The 17,123-nt window shown below is 41.3% G+C and overlaps 1 protein-coding gene across 1 annotated transcript in view; it reads left to right on the forward strand.

Annotated features, from left to right (window-relative positions):
* Nucleotides 1-988: 988 nt before the first annotated feature.
* Nucleotides 989-17,123, forward strand: part of Sparcl1 (SPARC like 1) — a 42,338-nt gene continuing 26,203 nt past the window's right edge. Inside the window, exon 1 of the mRNA XM_004661605.2 lies at nt 989-1,404. Within this exon, the coding sequence (XP_004661662.2) occupies nt 1,331-1,404 (74 nt within the window). The 5' untranslated portion in view covers nt 989-1,330. The remainder of the gene's footprint in view (nt 1,405-17,123) is intronic.

Here is a 17,123-nt window from a genome sequence, read left to right on the forward strand (position 1 = left end):
AGCCAATGCAGTTGGCTTCAAATCTCACTTTACTAGGTACAGTTGGAGACCCTGGAAGAACCACTTCGCCTTAGCAGATCATAATAGTTAACATATATTGAGTATCCATTTGATGGTAGGGGGCTGTTTCCTTGTGTTAAATAACTTAAACCCCAGTGAGATGGATACTATTATCATGCCTCTACTCGTTGCCCTGGCCATGGTAAGCCATAGGGCACTGAGCTTAGATAGGGTATAAAAGCTTGTTCCTATTCATATAGTTAGAAATCAGGGAAGCCAAGAGGCAAATTCAAGTTGCCTCATCTTAAATCCTGCAGACTTAATCACTGAGCAAAACAATCCCTTAAATGGGAACATAATAAAACCGCCAAGAGGCTTGTCACAGTCCACTCTCACAATGCAGAAAATCCTGTTAGTATAAGGCCTGGCACATAATAAATGTGCAATGAATGTTGGAGCAGCAGTAGAAGTGATTAGAGATACACATAAATAACCAGAATGCCAAGTCAAAAATAAGCACACACCTCCAACCTATTTCCTGGGAAATTTCTTTATTTTACACCAAACATTAAAATGACTTACAGAAGGGAACTGAGCTGGGGAGAGCAGCTTATGAGTTGCAGCATCTCTGGATTACACACACTAGTGAACTGTTGAGTAGCAACCTAGATTCTCAAAGCTTCCTCAAAGAAATACCAAAGTGGCTGGGATGCTGTGCTGTTAATATTCAGTCTGCATTCGTGAGCACAATCTCCAATCAAGCAATGTAAAAATGCATGCACTGCAATTATCCTTCCCTCCTTTAACACTACTCCCCAATGGCCCTTAGGAAGAAACAATAGTGTGAAATGTCATATCAGTCTTAAAATAAAAAAAGGATCCTCCCCAATAAGATCTCTCAGAGTTGTTTGGGAAAAAAAAAAACAAAAAAGAAAGGAAGGAAGAAAGAAAAAGCAAAAGCACAAGAGCCAAGTGCTTATATACTGGCCAAGTTAGGAGCCTGTGAGAACAAGCGCAGAGGGGAGGGCTGTTCACTCCATGCACGCAGCAGAATGAGCTCTCTCCCTCCGGGTCTGCACTGCCTGCAAAGCTCAGCCTCACCCAGGGAGAGATCCAGGAATCTGCAACAAAAACGATGACAGTCTGAAACACCCCCTGGTGCCAACCTCCAAATTCTCATCTGTCACTTCAGACCCTGCCTAGCTGACAGAGCAGCAGAATTTCAACTCCAGTGAACTCCATTGTGCTTCTGGGCGAAGAAGCACAGCTAACAAGGAAGGGGACTGAGGGAGAGTTTCTCCTGGGTGTCCATCAAACTTTGATTTCCTGGATGCGTGCAAAGAGGGAATTCCACTCCAGCTTCAGTCTCCTACCACGACTCTGGGTGCAGCCACGTCTCTGCAGGTAAATCTTAATAACTCTGTTGTCCAACTGTGTGTGCTAAAGTGATTTCCATGACCACGCTGAGGAAGCTGGTTACTGTTTCTATCTAAATAATACAAAGCCATTTGTTTACAAGAAATCCATGTTATGTGGTTCACAGAAAAGCTACTTAATAGGAGGGGAGTGTTACCATGTGTGCTCATGTTTCTTTTCCCCTGGCAAGATCAGGCAGCAAGGACTAATAAATGACAGTTTAGTAAAGACAAGACCAGGAGGATGGCATTGTTAGCCTGAACAGCATCCAAATCTTGGTCAAGCTGACATCTTGCAGTATGGTTGGTAGAAATAGTTTACTAAATATATGAAAGAAAACATAAGTGAAGTTTTCTAAATCAGAAAAGTAGACAACTTTCAGAAGCAAATTATTTGCATACATTCCATGTTAAGCGATCTAGCGTTACTCAATCACTGTTAATGGTTCCAGCCTGCACCCAACAGCAATGCAGAGGTAGAACATTATGCTCCTCTAATAGGTAGGACAACCCCTAATAGTATATCTGACTTGGTTATTGTTAATTTATGCCTTCTCTGATCCCTTTCTTGTCACTGTAAAGCAAAACATTTCTTGCCTCCTACAATCATTTGTCAAGATGTACACACAATGACATAAAATTTGTAGAACCCTGGTGTCTTCTTTAGAAATGCAAATGTGGGGAAGAGGAATTAAAGAGGCAAAGAGATTTGATAGCTTTTCATTATAAGGTGCTTTCTTCTCAAATGCAGCAATATTGCACGTCCTGCTTACTCATTCCCCTAGTCTTAAAGGTCACTCTGCAGGAGAAAACCAGCTGTACTTTCAGCTGCAGATCGATAAGGCTGAAACTGGACACCAAACAATACTGCAGCTGGAGAATCTCATTTGCACTGCCTTTCATCTGCAAAGAGGTTAACCGTGTCACCTTGACGTTGAATCTGCCTCGCTGGCCCAGGGCCTCAGCACCCTGAACAGAAATGTGCCCACAGTCTGACTCAGCAAAATCCTTTCTTGTTAATTTCCCCTCTTTCCCATATATACCAACTTTTTCAGTTCACAGCTTGCTCAGTTAAATCTTGATCATTATGTCTATGTTTTCAAATGACACAGCTTCTTAGGAAGATTTGAATTTGTACTTCAGGCCACCTAACAAGATCTAGGAAGCCGAGCATTCGACTTCACCTGCTTATCACTGAATGAACTAGCTGTGCTTTCCACATCTTGGAAGAGAGTATGTGTAGTTATTCATGAATCTTGCCTCATTTTCTCAGAGAATTTTTGCACATTCATTGAGCAATAAGGATCCTAGGGATTCTTTCCCTTGTCCTTTCGGATTCAATCTCCAATGGCCTTTTATAGCAAAGTGAAAATAATAAATAGTGATGACGAAAATGAAGTGTATAGTGATATCTCTGGACAAATCCAAAACATTCATTCCATTTCCTCTTGATGCGCTCTTACTGGGATGGCTTGCAGCGGTGCACGGACATTGCTATTTTGGTTATGTGTAGGAAAACATCCAAAACGTGGGAAATATTATTCCATCAACAAAGACATAACTTGTTACAAGGCTTGAGATATGGTTTACTCTGTTACTGCTCTGTGACAATTTTCACTGGAGAAATCCAGAACTTCCCTGCTAGGTCAGGATGCTTGGGCCCCAGATGTTCAGCCAGGCCATAAGCTACTTCCTGCAGGTCCCACAGACTGTCTTCTGCCAACAATAGTCTTTGAGATGGTATTTCCAGCTCAGCTTTTGTCATGGCCATCGAAAGGTGGACAGACTGGAAAAGACTGATTGCTCCAAAACTCACCAGTCTAACAACATAAATAAGTCCATGGGGCCTGGTTTATAAAAGCCATATGCCCACATAGCTGTGGCTTATATAAAACTACACAGGCAGGCTCACAGCCAGACTTCCCCACTTAACTGTTCCAGGACTTTGGACAAATGGCTTTACCGTTTTGTGTCTTTATACCCTCATTTGTGGAATTGATAAAAATCAGTAGATACCACAGAAATTTGATGCGAGATAGAAAAAGCAGAAGTGCCCAGTACCTTTTAAATAGTCCCAGCAAATAATGAAAGTATCGGCCTAATTAAATGTCCCTAGTGAAGCTCTGTGGCTTTCCCATGGGCTTTCTTCCCTTGTTTATGCTGCGCTATGACAGTTCATCCACATCACAGCAATGGTTCTGAGTCAGTACTGCAGTGTGCAGAGCAAAGCTGCAGAATCCCATGCTTGGGCTGCAGAGTCCCCATGTACCTGGAGAGAATACTTATTCTGTCTACATGTTGTGTGAGCTTGGCCAGTCACTTCGTGCCTCCAGGGTTTGGTTTAACCAGCTGTTAAGCAAATCATAATACCCATGTAAAGATCAAACAAGATGTTTATTAAATACAAATGTGGCATCAGGCAAAATACTAGACACAAGAAAATTTACCAATTGCTCCAAGAACTCTCATGTGATAAGGCGTCCACTAAGGCCTTGGAATGAACCTTTAGGTAGTCAAGTTAGAGATCAGGGGGAAAACACGGAGTTGTCTTTTCTTTTTTTATTATTATTTTTTTTATTAACAACTTGCATGATTGTAACTGAGTTGCCTTTCTTAAATTAAAAGACATGTGACTAGAAATGTGACAAGCACAGGAGGATTGGGGATCTCAACACAAGGTATTCTACAGTGAGTTTTTCCGGCTTATCAATTAGCAGCTTCTTGATGGCCAAGTAGAGTGAAAGCCAGGAGTGTTTTCAGTCGCTGCCTTTCCTTGGGCAGAGAGGAGCCATGCTGCTTTGCAGGCAGTCCTGCTTGACTGGCCTACTTGGACAAGAGGGGAAGGCCCCCAACATTTTTCTTTTCAAAAATTCTCTGAAAGCAAGAATAGAGGTTTTGACTTGCTCTGGGGGTGTTTCTCCTTCTCTCTGTTGACATCCAAACAAAAGGGCTTTTTTTGTGTGTCGTTGTTTTGGTTTTTGTAAACCTCTCCCCTATGTTCCTAGCATTGAGATGTCAGCTGCTTTTTCTGGCTGGGTAAAGCAGGAGCAGCCTGTTGTCATAGTGATGAAAGGGTATAGAGAGACTCCCAAGTCATGACCAGCTCTATGAAATAGCTCTTGTTGGTCTTAAAATGCCTCTTTGGAAATGAAGTCTCCAGTTTTCTTTCCTCTTATGCAACCAACTTATGCATACAAGTTGCAGCAGCTAAAAGATTCAGTGAAGAAGAGACATTAAGAAAATGAATAAAAAAACTACTAAAACAGTGGCCAGTCTCCAGTGGGATGCTAGGGGGAAAAAACTATGACAGCAAAGGAGAAAGAGAAATGGCTTCACTAGATAATGCAAAGTGCAGCCCCCACAACCAATCTAGGTTCTGAGTTCCCAGAGCCTCCCCCCCCCCCATCTTCACAATGTACTGCTGCTCAAGGAAATTCTGGGAAGTTTTAATCATTCTTTGTAGTTTTTAATTTTTTTTTCAATTTAATTTATGGGGTTTTTTTGTTGTTTTCTTTTTACATAGGGTCTGATTTCCTCCTCCCAAAAGCGATTTTTTTTTTTTTTCTTATTTGTTTGTTTTTGGGTTTTCAACGTAGGGTCTCACTCTAGCTCAGGCTGACCTGGAATTCACTCTGTAGTCTCAGGGTGTCCTCAAACTCACTGTGATCCTCCTACCTCTGTCTCCCAAATGCTGGGAGCAGTATAGGAAGCATTCACCACCACGCCTGGCTAGATGTGAGTTTTTTAATCTTACCAACTCCTACCTATTCTTTCACCTGTAAAGTAGAGATAACAGTAGTCATAAAATAGTTGTAAGATGGAAACAGTGTATACAAGGTATTTATTACAGTATTGAAGTATCGAACGCATGTCAGAGGCCAGTGGATAAACTCAAAAGTATCACTTTGCCCCATTTTTTAAAGGAAGTAACAATGATCCTAAGATCACAGAAAGATTAACCACAATGATGGACGTGAGTGCTTAGTAAGTAACCATTATCCTTTTCCTGGTGCGGTTTAACTGTGACTGGAATGCTCTAATGGTTGTGAACTTGAAACCTTCCAGTGAGTAAAGTGTAATAATATTCTCAGAAACAGCATTGCCTTAATGTGAACCAATGCATTTCTAAAGAAAAAGGAAAGGAAAGGAAAGAAGTATGAGGTGTTTTGTTTTTGTACATTGTTAAAGATTTTTTTAAAAAAAAAAAAGACATTTCCTGACTAACACTAAGGAAAAAAGAGTATTAAAACACATTTCATAAAGATGTTCTTCCATAATATTTCTGTTTCACTTTCTCTAGTGTTTTCTCAAGAAACTGATTATTTAAATAAGTAATATTTTTATCTGATTCCTCAAACAACTGATGCATTCAGTATTCTACACCCAGAGAAATGCCAGACGTTACCAAGGAGTCAAACTGGAGAGGGGCGTGCTCTTTGGAGCTCACTGTGTACAGAGGGGATGGTCATCAATCAGGTCATCCAACTAATGAAAAGTGCACATGCCTAATGATAAGGTGACCTTGAATTCAAGCCATCTTCATTTTTCCAAAGAGAAGTTTTTGCCAACCTAAATGTACAAGTGAGGAATGTGTTACAATGTCTACTTCAGATGTTTAACCTATTTCATGTGTGAATTTAAATTTTCACTGAATTTTAAGTATTTTATACTTATGAAAATGACTTTCCATTCTCTTATTTCCTGACATAATTTTGTGAAAAGCCTTTGTATGCGCCTTTTCCATCAGAACCCAAGCACTGCGGATCTGCTCTGTAATTATCTAATACCAAGCCCCTCATTAATCCTTCTGCAGGTCATTTACAACTCACCTTGAAGATGTCTGCTGAGGCTGCAGCTGTATTCCCCAGGCACACATCTTCATTATGGGGCGATGCTGTCCACATTTTAATGACTTCCCATACTGCTTCTTCCGGTGCTCTTTAAGGGCTTCCCTGAAACCACTTGAATCTGCAGGAGAGGTCTTCTAAAACTGTAATTCCAGCACCTGCTATAATGAGGTCGTAGCTTGGGAACGATTAGATCTGCTTTCTCTCTTTCTCATCTGTTTTGTGAAGGTGACCTTGCTAAGAAGGAAAGCAATCCTTTCTGAAGTCACATTAGAACATTTTCCTGAGTGCTACCTTGTGGCTCAAAATAAAGTAATTGAGGCAGTGTCCCTTAATGTGAGAGACTTTAGAAGCAGTCACGTCTGGAACAAATCATTTTTATGCTGCATGATTTACAGGAGTGAAATAAATTCACACTGTATTTGAACATATATTGTACATAATTATTTGCTGAAATAATAAGTGTCATGTAGCCAAAGCATATTTGTTCTGAGAGAATATGTAAGGTGAATGACCTGTATTCAAGGTCAAAGATTGGCATTGATCTGAAGGCTGGGATAGAGGTAACTTCTGTGGGGCAGTGTGGATGGCAGGTATGAACATCTTGTGCTAATACCTGGAGCAGGTAGGATCATGGCCCATTTGACAAGTTGATGGATAATCAAGTCCTCTGAGAGCTAGAAGAAGAAGCAGCTAATGAAATTCCTGACTCCCCATAAAATCCTCTTCTCTGAGCACAAAACATGTCGACTCTGCTTGATTTAGATTAAAAGGTGTGTCTTTAACATTTCCAAGGAACTCAGGTTAGACTGAAAGCCCCAGTATGAGTGATCTCTCACTACCCCAAGCTAAGACCCATGTGATGGTGTTTCAGTTAGAAGAGATGATGGGCAGAGGGTGTCTGTATCTAGAAAAGTCTGCATCCCTGTGGTGCACACTCTAGGCAGGAACACCTTGATGTCAGATGATGACTCAGCAAACAGCTCAAAATAGAAGGGCTCTGCATCCTTCAGGTGACTTTTGTGGAGAGCCGTAGAACTTTCCCCAGAGACTCATTAATACTTTAAGAGCCCTAAAGCATCAGTGTTCACTCTAGATCAGGTATCTGCATGCAGTTGGGAGCCAAAATATGACTAATGGCTTTGTTCTGTGATAGCAAAGCCTTTGAGTCACATGTAAAGGCAAAAAGAATGTTCTGTTTGCGTCTGATTATGAAGTACCTATAATAATTGTGTTTACTACCTTTCTCAGAAAGGGAATTTTCCATGGCTATAATACCTACCAAAAATAGCAGCCTGCAGGCTTTCTCTGATATAAACAAAGTCTACAGAGGATACCTAGCCTTGTTTGGAAGTATGGATGTACCTATTTCAGGAAATGACATGCCAGTAAGAAGGAGAAAAAGGCAAAGGCAGAGAGAGCAGTGAAGACAAACCTCTCCATTTTCTAAGGTATTTCTCAAGTCCTTTCATCAGTGGTGATCTGGACAGTGGTTGCACCCCTTGTTACTCTCTGTCCCTCCCTCAAGAGTCAAAGGAATTCCTTCGTCAGAGGCCTCCTCCATCCAGGCAGCAAAACCCTGGCTTCCTTGTGACACAATTCCAGGAAGGGCAGGTTGTTAAAACAAAGTTGAAGATTTTATTGAGAAATAGAAAGAAAGGTGCCCCGGGAAAGACAAACAGAGAACAGCACACCTGATGACCAGAGGAGTCACTGAGAGAAAGCAGTCACTTAGCAGAGTGAATGCATGGCTAATACTCAGATGACTGAGCACAGCCCCTCCCTCAAGGCAAAATGGGGAAACTTCACTTAGACTGGAAGTAAGGCTACCAGCCCTAAACGTTCCATGAGATATGTTGGAAGCAATAGAAAGGAAGAATTCTTTTAGAGGGATGGATGATGGTATTGGCAGTTCAGTGTTCTCACAGCTTGTGAAAGCTTAAGTGAAAAGGAAAGAGATGAGAAGTAAGAAAAGGCAAGAAGTGCCCCATGGAGATAGTAGTTATGCTAGGTTGAAGTGGTAAGGCAATACTTAGAACTTCAGAAATAAAATTTACCTTCATTTGACCTTAAAAATATATGTTCTAAATTAATAAATGAATTGAATTGATGTTCTAAAAACTATCAGCACGAGAAAGAAATCAAATACAAAAAATTCCCCTATCCCTGGAAATACTACAGAAATTAAAATGGAAATAATTACACATGTGCATGCACATGCACACACACACACACACACACACACACACACACACACACACGTGCACACACACAGATGCACACACAATGGAACATAGTACCCACAGTGGCTGTTCACTTTCAATGCAGGACAGTTTTTAGAGTGTGCCAAATGTCAGGTATCCTCTTCCCAGGAAACAGAAACTTCTGGACCAAGAGGTAGCGAATAACCAGAGGGTTTGTTTATATAAGTGTCCTTTATTTCCCTAGCAAGGGCATTGTCCAAGCACTATTTAGATATCACAGGTACAGTTTGGAGGACCATGTTCTTATTTATTTATTTATTTATTTATGAGAGAGACACAGAATGGGCATGCCAGGGCCTCTAGCCACTGCAAAGGAATTTCAGATGCATGCTCCACCTTGGGCAACTGGCTTCCATGGGTACTGGGGAATCGACCCTGGATCCTTACACTTACTCAGGCAAGTGCCCTAACCACTGAGCCATCTCTCCAGCCCAGGACTATGTTCTTACAGGCCATCATTCCATCCAAGACCAAGAGAAAGCCATTTGCAGTGTCTCCAGGCTGTCTGGACTCCATTTCCAGCTGAAAGAAAAGGCATTCAGGCCCCTTGCCTTGCTTTTCCAGGCACACAGTTTGTGGAGCTGCCGAGAAATCTAATTACTATTTCCTTTCATGGTGAAATCCAATTACAACCTCTCCCATGGTGAAAGCCAATCCTTTTAACACAAAAAGGGGGCCAGACAAAGGGGCTTCAAGCAGGGATGTCTGTGTTCCCCTTCTCTCTGCGGTGACTCTGCAGAAAGGTTGGCATGACCTTGGTTTTCCTAGTTTACGAACAACTGTCGTAATCCATTACCAACCCTTTTCCATAAAAGGGGGAAATATTTTTATACTTGATGGCAATAGTCTGGGGGATTTGTGAAATACTCCTTAGCTAGACAAAGCAAATTTTGAGTCAAAATCTATGACCTCCACAAAATATTATTATTTTGCACATGTTTATGTATGTGGAGTGTATGACTATCTGTATGCATGTTCACACATGTGGGTGCATGTGGGGTGGTGCATGCACGTATGTGTGCATGTGTGTTTGGAGGTAGATGTTGGGTGTCTTGTTTGATCATTTTCCACCTTATGTCTTGAGACAGGCTTTTTCACTAAACACGGAGCTCACTAGTTGAGGTAGACAAATCATCCTGGAAGCCCTGAGCCTCCTATGTCTCCACCTTCCCAGCCTTGGGATTATAAATGCATGCCACCATCACTGATAATTTTCACATGGGTTCTGGGATCTGAGCTCAGGTCCCTCTGCTTGAATGATAAGAGCTTTACTCCTGAGCCTTCTCTCCAGCCTCACATGACTTTAAACAAAAAATCCAGCAAGATGACTTCTCTATTGAACTTGAAATGTCAAACTAAATAAGAAAACAGAAGGTTTCAGTTATTTAGGCTAATATCCCACAATCTGCTTCTGACATCCTTTCCATTATTACAACCAAACTGCTCATCTGGGTGCAGGGATTCACAGAAACTGCAATGTTGCTTGGAGAAGGATGTCCCTAAACTCTTGAAACCCAAAATAAGTGGAGACAGTTCTCAAAATAGTGATTTATGGGAAAATATTTTTATAAATACCTGACATAGTTAATATGTATTGAAATAATAAAATTATACATCCTATTTAAATCTCTTGTTGTTATAATACAATTACTGAATATATATAGCATCCAGATTTATAGCTTGTAAAGATGTAAACAAATTTTTATAACAAGTATCCAGTCAACTATTAGGTTTTAAAAATATTTTTTATTCATTTATTTGTGAGAGACAGAGAGAGTATACAGGTATTCCAGAGCCTCATATCCCTGCAAATGAATTCCAGGTGCATATGCCACTTCTTGAAACTGGCTTTACATGGATACTGAGGAACTAGATCCAGGCCAGTGGGTTTTGCAAACAAGTGCCTTTAACTGCTGAGCCATTTCCCCAGCCCCAACTACTGGGATTTAAATGAAAATAAATTGAGTGTTAAGTAGTACTTTTTTAATAATATAAACTTTACCCTAAGTTCAAACAAAAAAGTGCTATGCCTATAGATTTCATGAATCCATGATTAAAGAAACCTTTAATGTCTCTGAAAGTGTAACATTTTTACTAATTTGATACAAAGTTGCCAAGCTCATGATATGATATTTTATGATACGATACGATATGACATGACATGACACAACACCAGATGATACAATACTAATCCAGATAGAAGTAACCTGATATTTGCAAAAGAAAAACTTCATCTTGTTTATGTCGGCAAAAACCTATGACTGACTTCACACCGCTGTGTTGATCAAATGTTCATTCTAGAGACATTTGTGTCTCTGAAGCCAAAGCCATTCACTCAGTTCTGTTCTTCAACCCTTGTTTTAGGGACAAAACAACTCAAAGTCAATGACATCCTTCGTTAGAATCCAGAAGAAATAAACCCAAATGCTAAACTCCAAGGGTTTTCTTCTCCTGTTTTTCTTCCCTGGTCTCAACTCTAGCACATAGCAGCAGATTTGCGAAACTTATAGTGGAGGGCAACTTAATCACTTTCTAGAACTTCTTTCCAATAATTTCCTAAAATATGAGCAAAAGAAAATTCTAGAATCTTTTGTTTTAAACTAGGCAAAGTTGTAGTTCAAACCTTAGTACTTCATTGGTTTTGTATTCAGCAGCTTCCTGCATAGATGTAGGGGAGAGGAGGGTCTTGTATTCAGTAGCTTCCTACACATATGTCAGGGGGAAAAGATCTTGTATTCAATGACTTCCTGCAGAGATTTGCAGGGAAGAAGAGGGTGGTGCCAGACTCAGCCCTGGGAAAACTATAGCTGACTGATGTCTCCTTGTGATCTGAAGGTAACCTGCAGTGATTGATTTCAAAAGCAAATGTTTTCTTAAAATTTGAAAAATAATATGGGTAAGAATGTGTACCATTGCTTTAAGCTGAACTCTGGTTGTTAGTAACGTCTTCTATGCACACAAGTTAGTGACTTCTTTTGTGGCACACAAATGCCAGCTCATGCTTATATGTTATAGTGTAATGAATATGTTTCTTGGCTGCTTCATGTTTCTCCAATCCTGTGTTTGAATGGTGGCTACAATAAGCTCTGAGTCTGTGGTCATGGTGGAGGAGGCTGATTCACCTTAGTGCTTCCTAATGTCTTTGTAACAGAGCTAATAGCTCCAGTTCTTGGGTACGGTATGCACAAAAAAAAAATGTTACCTTCCAAAAATTATGAAGCCAAATATTAGTTATCTTTCAAAAATTATCAGTGGAGGCCCTCAAAGAGTATTATTCATCTAAAATATAATTTTATTTTAGCTAATTGAACTACTCTTGATGAAGTAAATTTGCATATGTTCTAAAGATAGCATTTTGAGAAAAAACGTGCAAAGTGCTCAGGCTGAGTTGGGATTTCTCTGGTGTAAAAAGGGACTGGATAGAAGAGGAAAAGTAGAGCTGGAGAGATGGCTTAGCAGTTAAGCGCTTCTTTGTGAAGCCTTAGGACCCTGGTTCGAGGCTCGATTCCCTGGGATGCACGTTAGCCAGATGCACAAGGGGGCACACACGTCTGGAGTTCATTTGCAGTGGCTGGAAGCCCTGCCGCGTCCATTCTCTCTTTCTCTCTGCCTGTTTCTCTCTCTGTCTGTCGCTCTCAAATAAATAAGAATAAACAAAAAAATATTTTTTAAAAGAAGAGGAAAAATAGAACTAAACAAATTAAACAATTTAGAGCAACTTTTAAAAGGCTTAATACAGAGCTTCATTAGCAGGTGATCTAAAGATATTTGAACTCATTAATCCTAAATTTTTTTTTAATATATTTATTTTCAAGCAGAGAAAGAGAGAGAGAGAGGGAATGGATGCACCTCCTGCTACTGCAAACAAACCCCAAACACATGTGTCACTTTGTGCATCTGATTTTATGTGGGTACTAGGGAATAGAACCAGGCTGTCAGGCTTTGCAAGCAAGTAGCTTTAACTGCTGAGCCACCTCTCCAGCCTAAGTCAGTCAAGAACACAGAAAGAGCCAGGCATGGTGACTCACACCTATAATCCCAGTACTCAGGAGGCTGAGGTAGGTGGATCACCCATGAGTTCAAGGACAGCTTGGGCTACAGAGTGAGTTCCATGTCATCCTGTGTTAAAGTGAGACCCTGACTCAATAGAACAACCAAAAAAAAAAAGAAGAAGAAGAAGAAGAAGAAAGAGGAGGAGGAGAAAGGAAACAGTTCCAGACAAGAAATTCAAATTTGAAGACTAGGGAAGGTAATTAAGGAGTTATTTACCAAGGTATGGGCAGTGTATACAGAAGCCATGGGGTTTGCATGGACAGGGTAAGAGGTAAGCTTATAAATTAGAAGGTAGGAACATTTTTCTGAATCCAGACAAGAAATGCTTCATGAGACAGTTATCAAGAGGCGATATGCCCATCAAGAGGGCAATACAGTCATCAGAGGGAAGCTGAAAAATATGGACCCACCAGCCCCAGTCTCCTCTGGCCTTCCAACTCACTCTTGGTGGAGCTTCCCATTGGTGAAAACTGGACAAGAAAACCTGTTGATGCCATTTAGATGGGCCCCAGACACCTGAGAATGAGAAAGGGGAGAGCGGATGTGAAGGAGCAAATGAAGGATATCCAGATGTTTGGGGGAAACCTCTGCCCAGCGCAGGAGAGGAAGAATGAACGCCATGGCCCAGCTGTGTTTATTTCTTGTTTGAGAGAATCCTCTGGGAGCTTCTCTACTCCCAAGCTACTACTTTAACTCCAGCCATGAAACCAATGAGGATCTACTGTATCTGCTTCTTTCAGAGGACGTAGATAATGGGTAAAGTTACACCTCTGGGCAAGCGATGATGGGATTCCCCCCCCCCCCAGAAAAAACAAGGTTCCCCTCTCCAAGGTACATGAGACTTTTCCACCGTGTGCCCAGTCCTGGCGGAGCTTCTGCCTGGAGTGAGCGCTTTCACTAGAAGTCCGTACAAGAGCTAAAACCTCCTCAAAGCACATCATTGTTCCCCAGAGGGCCAATACCATGAGAATCAGGCTACTTGGCACTGCTTTTAGGCATTATTTACTGTTTTTCTCAATCCTGAAAGAGAACCCCCCCCCTCCCCCTAGTGAATAACTCTTGCTCCATTCAGTGTTGAAAGCACTTGAAATTCTTCCAACTAGGAGACCTTAACAACTCCCTGACTTTATTAACAAAGGAGAGACAATTTCCACTGCAAGTAAAGAGCTTTATATTATACTGGTAGAATTTAATAAGACAAGTTCAAATAAAAGCAGTCAGAGGAGAAAGCCAAGAGCCAGGCATTTTAGGCGAGGGAGTTTGGTGGGGGGGAGAAAAGCTCAAGGTAGAAAAAGGATAGGATATCTGATCACTTCAGGAGCTAGACTTCAGGACAGGAATTACCATGGTATTAACAACATGGAGTCAGTCACTGGTGTCTTATTTAGCCCTGCAGTATTGCAAATTCCACAGGTCTCCTGGTGAGCCACACTGAGGAACAGAGATAGGTTTCAAGAAGCTACAAGTTTAAAAAACATGTAGACATCTCTTTTTTTTTTAACATTTTATTTGTATTTATTTATTACAGTGAGAGAGAGAGGAGAATGGGCGCGCGACCCATGTTAGCCAGATGCACACGAGGGCGCACATGTCTGGAGTTCATTTGCAGTGGCTGGAGGATCTGATGTGCCCATTCTCTCTCTCTATCTGCCTCTTGCTATCTCTCTGTGTCTGTTGCTCTCAAATAAATAAATAAAAATAAACAAAAAAAAATAGAAGAGTCAAGCCAGGGGTGGTGGCCCATGCCTTTAATCCCAGCACTCAGGAGGCAGGTAGGAGAATCACCGTGAATTCAAGGCCACCCTGAAAATACAGAGTGAATTACAGGTCAGCCTGGGCTAGAGTGAGACCCTACCTTGAAAAGAAGGAGAAGAAAGAGGAAGAAGAAGAATAAGAAGGAGAAGAAGGAAAAGAAGAAGAGGAGGAGTCAACGGGGCATAGTGGCACACACCCTTTAATCCCAGCACCTGGGAGGCAGAAGTAGGAGATTCACCATAAATTCAATACTAGCCTGGAGCTACAGAGTAAATTCCAGGTCAGCCTGGGCTAGAGTGAGACCCTACCTCAAAAAATAACAAAAAATAAAATAAAAATAAACAGAAGAAAGCTGGGCGTGGTGGTACACGCCTTTAATCCCAGCGCTCAGGAAGCAGAGGTAGGAGGATCACAGGCGAGTTCGAGCCACCCTGAGACTACATAGAGAATTCCAGGTCAGCCTGAGCTAAAGTAAGACCCTACCTTGAAAAACAAAATAATAAATAGAAGAGTCAAAATCCTATTCAAAATTGTGTGAGTCTGACCAATGAGGGCCCAGAAATTTGAGCTTCTTAGCTTGCTGGTATATCTACCCCAGCCACAGGCAAATATCTGTACCCTGTAGAACATGCAAAAAATGCTGTAAGAGATAAATAAAAGGAGAAAACACTGTCTTCATAGAGCAAGGAGAAGTAGAAGCATAGATATCATAACAGGAATTAAGAAAGAATGAGGGCTGGAGAGATGGCTTAGTGGTTAAGCGCTTGCCTGTGAAGCCTAAGGACCCCGGTTCGAGGCTCGGTTCCCCAGGTCCCACGTTAGCCAGATGCACAAGGGGGCGCACGCGTCTGGAGTTCGTTTGCAGAGGCTGGAAGCCCTGGCGCGCCCATTCTCTCTCTCTCTCCCTCCATCTGTCTTTCTCTCTGTGTCTGTCGCTCTCAAATAAATTTAAAAAAAAAAGAAAGAAAGAAAGAATGAATAGTGGTTAAGGCATTTGCCTATAAAGCCTAAGGACCCAGGTTCTATTCCCCAGTGCCCATGTAAGCCAGATGTACAAGGTAACACTTATGTCTGGAGTTTGTTTGCAGCAGCTGAAGTCCCTGGTGTGTTCTCTCTCTCTCTCTGTCTCTCTCTCTGTCTCTCTCTCTGTCTCTTTCTCTCCCTCTCTCTCTCTCTCTCTCTCTCTCTCTCTCTCTCTCTCTCTCTCTCTCCCTCCCTCCCTCCCTCCCTCCCTCCCTCCCTCTTTGTTGAATAAATAAATAAATTTTTTTTAAATTTACCATAGGGAAAGAATGAATATGAACCAAATTTTCACAACTGCACCATAATGTGGGGGTTTTTGATGGAGGTTTTCTAAAGGCAAATGCTTGAGGAAAAATAATAATATGGAGAACTGCCTCTGTGGATTCATGCCTTATAAAGAGCTGGAGTGAGACACAGGGAGATTAGCAAGTGGTGTAATATGATGAGGAGCTCTGAAAAGAATGATGAAGAAGTGTGGAAAGGTAGTTATTACATAGTCTTGCCTTGAGAAGCCTGTGGGATCCTTCAAATATAATTAAAGTAATCCCTTAATAACATGTCCTAGAAGAGAGTGTATACTGATCTTTTCCGAGCAAGAGAGAAATGAAACTTTGAGTATACCCCTGAAAAGCACTTTTTGGGGTGTCCTTTGACTTCCACGACTGGGAGAGGTACAGTGTCAAAGACAGGATCTTGGCAAAGTGGTATGCTCAGGGTGTTCTCATTGGCAGGTAATGCTAAGAAATGGAGGTAGGATTGCATGAGTGGTGCACAGAGGAAGGGCTGGCCACATCCCTTGGATAGAGTATCTCCTCCTATTCAAGTCAGTGATTGAAAGGTGCTTTTTCAATAAAATAATACTCTGATGAATATAAAGTATCCCGCTCTTAGTGAATATGCTTGAGACGTGACTGCTGTTCCAAGTATTTATTACTGGGTACAAATTTTGTAACTTATAACAATAATCATTATTATATAATGTCCCATCGTATGGGTCAGATCACTTAGGAGTACTCAGCTTGTCAAGGAAGGTAGAGAGCTAGGATCATCAGGGACTGTTAAATGGGACCTCCTGTGGCATAACTGTCTATTACAAAAGCCAATGATTCAATAGGGAAACATAGAAAAGAAAGCCAGATGTAATCTGGTTTAAGAGGTCACTGAAATCACTTGACCAAGTAAGTCACAAAGGACAGCCAAAAGCTGAGAAAAGGAGAATTTGACTCCACCTTTTTTTGTTAAACTTTTCTGTTCATTTTTATTTATTTAGTTGAGAGTGACAGAGAGAGAAAGAGGCAGATAGAGAGAAAATGGTGCGCCAGGGTCTCCAGCCACTGCAAACAAACTCCAGATGCATGCACCCCCTTGTGCATCTGGCTAACGTGGGTTCTGAGGAATCTAGCCTTGAACCAGGGTCCTTAGGCTTCACAGGCAAGCGCTTAACTGTTAATCCATCTCTCCAGCTCTGACTCCACCTTTTAATGACAAGGAGTAGCGATAAATTTCTAGCCATCTTAAGCACAAATTTATACACAGAGAAGTATAAGAAGTTAACAATTGAGCTGCATCAGTGAGAATAGAGTTCATATTTGTTGAATTTGCCTTCTTAGTAGGGTACTTATTATACCAAGCGTTTCATCTGAGTATTTGTTTGCCTGACACATTGGCTAGCCAGTAGAACTCTGGATGTCTCAAACTCTAAAGGCTGGTTTTCCCTAAAAAGGCCTTTCCTAGGACAGGTACTCTAGTTGCCATCTTCTAAAGTT

Source organism: Jaculus jaculus, chromosome 2 (genome assembly GCF_020740685.1).
Source record: "Jaculus jaculus isolate mJacJac1 chromosome 2, mJacJac1.mat.Y.cur, whole genome shotgun sequence".
NCBI classification, from domain to species: Eukaryota; Metazoa; Chordata; class Mammalia; order Rodentia; family Dipodidae; genus Jaculus; species Jaculus jaculus.